Consider the following 9,196-nt stretch of genomic DNA (forward strand, 5'->3'; position numbering starts at 1 on the left):
AGCAAGAGAGCATCCTATGCTAATGATTGATCTGCTCTGTTGCCTAGCAACTTATTGTATGCATAATTAATAGATACACGTGTCATCATGGCAGCTCCAGATAATCGTAAGGGCATGATCCTTCTAAGAGTTTTAATGCTATCCCCCGGCCTTCTCTGTAGGGATTATACTCGAGCAGTTAGCAAGCCATCTTCCAGACTTGATAGTTCATCGTTCCTCTTTCCCTGCAGTCCCTGAAACCGTTAATAAATATGGCGTACTGCTCTTTGGGGATATCTCTGGTATTACAGGGACTTTATTGCTTTTATTCTACATTTTGTACCTTTTTAGGCTTTACTGCTCTTTGTGAAAGATACTGCAGCAGCTCAGATTCCAAGAAGAAAGGAGCTGATCAGCTTACATCAACACTAAATTTATACCTCAGTAAAATTGTGCAAGGTATTATTATATCTATAGCTAAAATTTTTATCATGCAAATAATATCATAGAGATATTAGATGATGGTGGTGACATACTAAAGTTTGCAGGTATGGCACATCTTGCATGCACCACAGAGCATGATCATGTTCAATCAATTGTTTCCACTTGCATTTTTTCTCTTTCTCTACGGTAGGTGATGCACTATTAGTCCATTGGCCCTGCAGCCGACCAGCAGCAGACCAGGTCATTCAGTACCTGATAAAGAAGAGTCTTATAATGCAAAAGAAATTTGACAATTTTCAAACTCCAGACGACATAGCCCTCAGATTTAAGATAGCTCTTAGCATTGGGAAGACCCACATTCACTTTATTGGCAACCAGGACTATAGGACATTTGATATCACTGGACCAGCAGTTGATGAAGTGACTGTTGCTCAGTCTGTAGCTAAACCAGGGACAGTTGTAGTAACAAGAGTAGCATGGGAGATGTGTAACCAGAAGCTATACACAGCTGAAGTCATGGAGCATGGATTTATGCTGGTATGTATATGCACAATGAATGAACCTGGTAGCTATAAAATTATGCAGGACTCTTTCACTTATCAATCGTTAATGTCCGTTATAAGTACAATGTATTCACTTACTGTAGCTGTTATTGTCATTCTATGATAATGTGCAGGTATCTGATGCTAAGGATGGCTGTGCGTTGCCAACTCATCAGTTCAAGGAATTGATCAATAGACCAGTGACAACCACTGACAACGACATGATGGGAACTGAGAGTAAAGCTGATTCAAGGAAGGAATCCTCTAGACTAACTAGTAATGAGAAAAGCAGGAATAAAGCACTGACAATCTAATTTTTTTTTAGTGAGAAAAGAAACTAAAGCTTTCCTGCATAAGCTATCAACTGAGGCTCAGGATTGTTTAAGAACATATATCCTCAAGACAGTAAAATATAAGGCTAGTTACACATACATGTATTTGCATTGTTATTACATTTTTAGGTTGATCATGGATATGATGTATCCTGGCTCTCAGAGCTAAGACAAGTCTCAGTATTATTTATTAATCTTGATCCTGACTTTGCACTCCCCTCTGACATACTCTCCCGTCAAACTAAAGAGCAGACTCTGTTACAGACTGCATTTGACTGCATATACCCCAATTTAATAAAATATGATGGTAAGTGAGTGTGTGTGTGTGTGTGTTTTTGATAATGTTTGTTGTAGGTACTTTGAACAAGATATTCATGTTTGACAAGGTACAGTATGCAATGCACACACACACATGCAATCTTATATTTACACGTAATTTAGTTGTAATTATTATACGTATTAATAATGTACATGTATTAGAAAATCTGATAAAATTTAATAAATTCCCTAGTCATGATTAATTTTTGTTATTTCTCATTATAGTCATGCATTGTATGCATAACAATTCTATTTTAACTCAATGAGTTTTTTGATTCTGTTTATATTATTAATCTTTCCCAAATTCTTTAACGTACAACAATCTTTGCTAAAATAACTTGTATGCATATACATGTATGTCATTCTTTGTATATACATGTAGGGATGTACTTTTCTGTGTATTTTTGGTCTTCCATATGCAAGTCATGAAGACAACCCAGAGAGAGCAATAAAGGCAGCTCAGGCCATATTCAATGCACTGGATGACATGAGGCTAAGGTACAGTGTCTGTGTACATTAATGAGCAATGGTCTATCGTGAGGTACATTTCCAGTCATTATTCTATTGGTGTTACAACTGGTGTAGCCTTTTGTGGCGTAGTGGGACATCCAGAGAGACATGAATACACTGGTATGCTCACAATCCTTATCATTTTCTACTACATGTACATGCATGTACATGTACATATACCGTAGATCGGGAAATTTTCGTTGTTAAAATATTTTTGCGGATGAAGTGACCCGTGAAAATTTGACACACGAAATATTTTCTACAGTGAATAATAAGATTACCGGAATTATTCTAACGTGCAGCGGTGCACCCACAAGGCTCTTCTAGTCTTCTAAAAGCCCAAAGAAGGCCTGAAGCTCTCAGTTTTAGTACTGTCATGAGCAACTTCCATTGAATAGCTGTCCATTGTCATCAAGAGTTAGTAGCCACTTGTGTGGTTTATGACGCGTCCAAAAATTTTCATGTTGAAAAAATTTCGTGGATGGGTCAACCAGCAAAAATAAAACACCTTGAAAAAATTTCATGCCAATTATTTTTAACATGAAAATTTCCCAATCTACGGTAATACAGTATCTGTAAATACATTTACATGTGTATTACTATTAATTACTAGTGATCGGTGACAAGGTCAATATGGCTGCTCGATTAATGACAAAGTTTCCTGATGGTCTCACGTGTGATGATACCACCCGATTGAAATCAAACCTCCCACCAGAAACCTTTGTTCTGGCGCCTCCTGTTAAGTTGAAAGGGATACCAACTCCCGAGGATATTTTTTTTGTATCTACCAATGAAAAGTAAAAATGGAGCAATTTTTGTGCATGAGCGTGTCCAAGTAATTGGTCCTTTTTCTTATAGTGAGGATGAAATGAAAGAGGAAAAAAGTGAGATATTTGAGTCAAATGATTATGAAAGCCTAGTTGGTAAGTACCTGTAATTCAATTGTTCATGTAGCTGAAAACTTTCTTACTTATGCCCTACATACATGTATATACATGTACATGTACATGTAGTATGTACATGTACATGTACTTACATGTATATTTTTTGTTTACTGTACATGTACATGTACAGGTCGTAAAAAAGAAATGGAAAGATTTGTTATTGAGCTGCAACACATGACAGAGCAGACCAAAAGGAAGAGAGGAGCCATTATAATATCAGGCTCTGGAGGAATAGGAAAGACTAAACTATTGAGAGCCATGAAAGCAAAGGCCTCTAGCATGGGATTCAGGTAAAATGAAAAAAAAATGAAATTAAGGCATTTTTGTTATACATATACATGTACATGTACTGTACATGTTCTTATGTTGATTAGAAGTTTAAGTTAATTTTTTACAAATTTTTAAAGCTGCAAAAAAATTTGACCAAAGACCCTGTGTACATGTGCAGTATAACCTTTATTGCTAATTGAACTTTGTGCAATTTTGTAACTGCATGTACTTGTACATTTACATGTATAATTCTGCTGTTAGAGTTATTTCTGGTATGGGAGGACTGATAGAACAGAATGTTCCCTTTCATACGGTTAAGACATTACTGACAAGACTATTAGGACTGGACACTTTTGGAAGCATACACGACAAAGAGCAACTGATACTCCAGCATATCACTGATGAGAAAATGAGGAAACATCTACCACTACTCAATGATTTACTAGTTTTAAAGGTGTTGTTACTATTGTTGTTATTATTATTATTATTGTTGTTGTTATTGTTATTATTATTATCGTTTAGTTTCCTCAAAACTCATTGACACTAAACATGAGCAACAAGGAGAGACGGACAAACTTGCACAAACTTCTCTTTAGCATTGTGCATAAAGTAAGTTCCATGTTTTACTGATTTGTACAATGATAGATTAATTGCTTTGTCTCTCTCAGGAAGCTTTGTCCCATCCATTTATATTTGGCATTGACGATGCTCATTGCATTGATCAAGAGTCTTGGGCCTTCATCTTAGACTTGGCACTTGATTCAAATGCAATCCTCCTCATAGCCTCAAGAGCAATCCCAGAAAGGGACCGTACCCCAGTGATGGCAAAGATATTCAGCCACCCGACCACCATTAGGTTTCGACTGGAGGGTCTCTCGTTCGAGGAGACCTCGGACTTCATTTGCCAGTTACAGAACGTCCAAGAAGTTGACAAGAACCTCTTGAATGTCATATACACGCGTAGTCACGGGAGCCCACTCTGGTGTACGGAACTAGTAGACAGCATGTCCTCTAATAACGTACTCAAGATTGTAGAGTACAACAAGGTCATCGAAGAGAAGCTCGGCTATGCTCGAGTGACTGTTGGGATCAATGAAACAAGGACGAGTGTCGTGAGGTCTTTCAAGCAAAAGAAATGCGTCATTAACGAGATGGTTGGGATTGATAATATCCCAGTACCAGAGTCAATGGCTGGCATTGTTCTCACTCGCATTGATAACATGTCACCTTCTGAGCAAATGGTACTCAAGTGTGCGGCTATACTTGGCAACACTTTTCACCGTAAGATGCTCGAGGCCATACTACCAAGCAGTAACCTGGAGTCTTTCAATGAGTCGTTGAACTCACTGGCTGAGGTTGGAATAATAGACTGTCTCATCTCCATTCATGTTGATCATTATGGGACCAGAGCTAAAGAATACCTCTCAGGACTTGATATCGACTTGAACCAGTTGGGGTGCTCTTGTCTCGACTTGAGACGAGATTCAACGAAGAAACAATCGCAAGGGAACCACTCGCTTGAGTCATGCCAGCTCCTCCAGTTTGTTCATTCTTATATTCAAGAGACTGCACTGTCTCTGTGGACTGAGAGCCAACTGAAGTCACTTCACGAGACGGCTGCTCTTTATTTAGAGTCAGAGGCTCACAAGTGCAGTAACTGTGGGGGAGGTAGCTTCATGTTCACAGCTAGAGCCTCGAGGAGAAGGAGGAATAGGAAAGGTTATGATAATGGGCTGGAGATTAGCAATAGGAGACGGAGGAGAGGGTTCTCGATGGAAAGGAGAATGAGTCAAATGATGAGAGACATTACTAAAAGGAATCGTAGATCGACTGTGAGTCCATTAATACATAGACCATCCATTGCAACTGAAGACGCCTCTCAAAGACCATCCATTCAACCATCCATTCCACCATCCTTTATAGAAGAAGACATTGACGAACTGGCTGAGGAGCTGATGAATCCAACCGGCAATCCAAGGAGAGGGTCACTTGCACTCCCAGACTTAGAGTCTTACATTGAGCAGCCTCGTAGGATATCCATTCTGTCTGTAAATAATGAAATAATTCACATTGAGAATGAGTCTACTCAGAAACCAATGGTCGGTGCCCTACTAGAGGAGGACGAATTGAGTGAAGTACATGCTCATCATAGTGAGGACGAGGTGGTTAAAGAGCCTGAAGTTGCTAATTTTCAGAATTGTCATTGCGATGAAGTGTTGGCTGATGTATACCCTCAGCTAGTCTATCACTGGAGACTAGCAGGAAACCAACCAAAAACTGTTCACTATCTCATTGAGGCTGCAATTGCTTCACTGGTCACTTTCAATAATATGGAAGCAATCTCTTTCCTGGAAGAGGCAGAGCAGATTCTTTGTGATGGAGGGATTTGTGAGGAAGACTTTGGTCAGTTGCAAAGGGCCAAGCTTCAGTCACTCTTAGGACAAGTGAGCAAATATTCATTTTATGATCAGAAGCACACCACGAGTTGTGTATTGTAACTATGTATTTGCAATTGGTTGCTGTACATGTGTGATTGAGAATAACACTGTATTACAATGTGCATTATTTTAACATAGGCTTACTTTCAGTCTGGTCAGATCAATGAGTGTCTGGCCTATATTCAGAAAGCACTCTCAATACTGAATGCTCAGCTACCCACAAACAAGATAGGAGTTTTAGTGAGTTTCCTAGGGCAGACATCAAGGCAATACTTTCACATCAAGCATCCCCAAAGATACATACAAACAAAGCAGTAAGCATTGCACTACATGTACATGTATATCAGCACTCTTGATGTATATGTACATGTATGTTACGTATGCATGAACATGTGCTTAAATTCCTCTCTTTATAGTGACCAGGAGTCTGACATGTACCTGGAGAAGTCTCGCTGTATGGCTCAGATGGTTCATGTTTATCATCTCCAGCACAAACCTCTCAATGCTTTTGTTGCTGCACTCTCTCAGCTGAACACTGCAGAGGAGGCTCAGGAAGACATACATGAGGTTCTTGAGCTATACATGTACATGTACAATGTACATGTACATGTACATGTAGCTTTCAAATTTTTATTAGATTTTTTGATGTGTTTCTTTTGTTAGCTTCTAGCATCATATGCTGCTGTCATTGAATGCTGTCAGAAATTCAATTTCAAGAGGTTGGGGAACATTTATGTTAAGAAATCTCTCTTTTTGTAAGTCTTTGAACTCTTAGCCTTACATGTACACATGTACATGTAATCCTGTAGATGTTTCTGCACTGATTTTGGTATAGATGACTTATCCACGTGTGCACATGTACTCAATGTTGCCCTCAATATGAAGCTATGCCAGGGAAACCTCATTGAAGCTATGGATATTGGTTAGTGCATTTAAACTTACTACAAGAGAGTTAAAGTTTTGGCAGTACATGTGTTGTGTATATCCTTTTATTTTCTATTTTATGCTATTTTTATTATTAATTTTATTAGGAAATTTGGCGGTAAGATTGACTAGTAGGATTCATCTTGATTCTCTGAAGCTGGTGACACTTCCTTTGCTCTTTTATGCCAATTTACTTTCATTAAAGTACGATACAATACATGTACATGTACACTATATCTCTGTAAACCTGGAAATGATTTCCATTGTGCAATTTTTTAGAAAAGAGGATAGTCACGAGAATTTAAAAAGTATTAAAGAAATTTCTGGAAGGTCAAAAGATCTTAGAACAAAAGCGCTTCATGACTGTTGCGAGTTTGATGCATTGTTGGAATTAGGTAAGTTATGCATATACATGTACATGTACATGTACATCTCAATTCTAAAATTATCTTAATACGTAGGATTGTATGTTGACCAGCAAGATAAAATTGCAAAGGATGCACAAACGTTTTATTGTTCTGGGGAAATGTATCATTTTGATGATGCTGAGAGATTCTTTCTAACATCATGTATTGCATTATGGTAAGAATTGGGACATTACAATGTACATGTATATACATGTACATGTACATTGTACATGTACATGTACATTGTACATGTACTTCTCTTTCATACAGTATTAGTGTAATATGAGATGATGGAGAAAGGAAAGAGGTAAAGGGTGGATAATTTCCACCTCCATCCTCTGAATCAGCCAGCATTGCCTGATATTAATGCAATACATGTACATGTACATGTGTATTACGATTCATTGACCGAGTTTTTAGATGGCCATAACTTGAAAAATTGAAGTCGGAATCGGCTCAAAAAAACTTTCTACACAGCATAAGGACATCAATATGTATCAGAAAATGTAATAAAAATTGGAAGTGATTTTGGAGCCATTTTTTGAAAAAAACCATAGGCTATAACAGGGTATTTTTCAAATTTTGGCCCATTTTTCAAATGAGCATAACTTGAAAAATTGAAGTCGGAATCAACTCAAACTTTCTATGTAGCATAAGTACATCAATATGTATCAGAAAATGTAATAAAAATTAGGGGTGATTTTGGAGCCATTTTTTGAAAAAAACCATGGGCTATAGTACAGGGTATTTTTCAGATTTTGGCCCATTTTTTTAGATGACCATAACTCGAAAATTTGAAGTCGGAATTGGCTCAAACTTTCTACACAGCATAAGGACATCAATATGTATCAGAAAATGTAATAAGAATTGAAGGTGATTTCGGAGCCATTTTTTGAAAAAAAAACCATGGGCTATATAGTACAGGGTATTTTTCAGATTTTGGCCCATTTTTTTAGATGACCATAATTCGAAAAATTGAAGTCGGAATCGGCTCAAACTTTCTATGTAGCATAAGTACATCAATATGTATCAGAAAATATAATAAAAATTGGGGATGATTTCGGAGCCATTTTTTGAAAAAAACCATGGGCTATAATAGTACAGGGTATTTTTCAGATTTTGGCCCATTTTTTCAGATGACCATAACTTGAAAAATTGAAGTCAGAATCGGCTCAAACTTTCTACACACCATAAGGACATCAATATGTATCAGAAAATGTAATAAAAATTGGAGGTGATTTCGGAGCCATTTTTTGGAAAAAACCATGGGCTATAGTACAGGGAATTTTTCAGATTTTGGCCCATTTTTTCAAAAATAATGACCATAACTCCAAAAAATTGAATTGGCTCAAATAATAATAAAACTTGGCAGTAGACAGCATATAATAATAATTATTATTTAAAACTTACTGCATGTACATGTACATGTAACTAACATCAATAGATCCTCAAATTATAATAAATACATTATCATTGATATCTGTAATAATTAGGCATAGCAGAGGAAGCAGTGCTTATGCAACTAGGTTTACAGAAGATGCAAGATGTAAGTCTCTTTGCATTTAATTAGTTATTTTATGTAATAGTTTGTAGCACTGCATCTGACCGAGTTTCGAACGTTCTTTAGCGTCCAAGCTCTTACAAAATACATTGAGTGCATCCTGGAACAATATCTAATGGAACAGGATAACAGACAGTTTAAGCAAGAGTCTGAAAAGGTTTGAATTATCTTGTTAACAACAGCATGATAACTTTCACCTGTCTCCAGGATTTAAAGAAACTTAAATCACTTCTGGGACGATTTCCAGTTTTTAAACCACGATACCTACTCCTTGAAGCAACTTATTACTATGCCAGAAGAAAGAAAGGGAAATGTTATTCGAGTCTTAAGAAAGCTCTCTCTTTAGGAGAGACTTTTGACTGTTATATAGATATTCAAAGAGCAAATACTTGCATGGAGAAATGGTTTTCATCTGTCTGAATAATAATAATTATTAATTCAATGTAAATTTTGCATAGAAAAAATAATTTTGTTCGACGACCCCATTATTTTTATTAGCTAACCACTCGCGTGGGAGGGTACAGCAA

At 37.1% G+C, this 9,196-nt stretch overlaps 1 protein-coding gene across 1 annotated transcript; it reads left to right on the plus strand.

Moving 5' to 3' along the window:
• Nucleotides 1-4: 4 nt before the first annotated feature.
• LOC100636693 (adenylate cyclase type 10-like) lies at nucleotides 5-9,154 on the plus strand. The gene is made up of 27 exons (XM_019993565.1): nucleotides 5-106; nucleotides 162-281; nucleotides 331-438; nucleotides 489-527; nucleotides 614-960; nucleotides 1,100-1,241; nucleotides 1,291-1,382; nucleotides 1,427-1,604; nucleotides 1,652-1,683; nucleotides 1,998-2,113; nucleotides 2,169-2,245; nucleotides 2,739-2,922; nucleotides 2,984-3,048; nucleotides 3,200-3,359; nucleotides 3,601-3,793; nucleotides 3,862-3,948; nucleotides 4,008-5,783; nucleotides 5,916-6,091; nucleotides 6,194-6,344; nucleotides 6,441-6,532; nucleotides 6,587-6,699; nucleotides 6,809-6,905; nucleotides 6,981-7,096; nucleotides 7,163-7,283; nucleotides 8,602-8,654; nucleotides 8,702-8,826; nucleotides 8,877-9,154. Exons 1-27 carry the CDS (start codon nucleotides 88-90, stop codon nucleotides 9,087-9,089), a joined length of 4,992 nt encoding a protein of 1,663 aa, XP_019849124.1. The 5' UTR covers nucleotides 5-87; the 3' UTR covers nucleotides 9,090-9,154.
• Nucleotides 9,155-9,196: the final 42 nt, after the last annotated feature.

The sequence above is a fragment of the Amphimedon queenslandica genome, unplaced genomic scaffold, assembly GCF_000090795.2.
Source record: "Amphimedon queenslandica unplaced genomic scaffold, v1.1 AMPQUscaffold_13492, whole genome shotgun sequence".
Lineage (NCBI taxonomy): Eukaryota > Metazoa > Porifera > Demospongiae > Haplosclerida > Niphatidae > Amphimedon > Amphimedon queenslandica.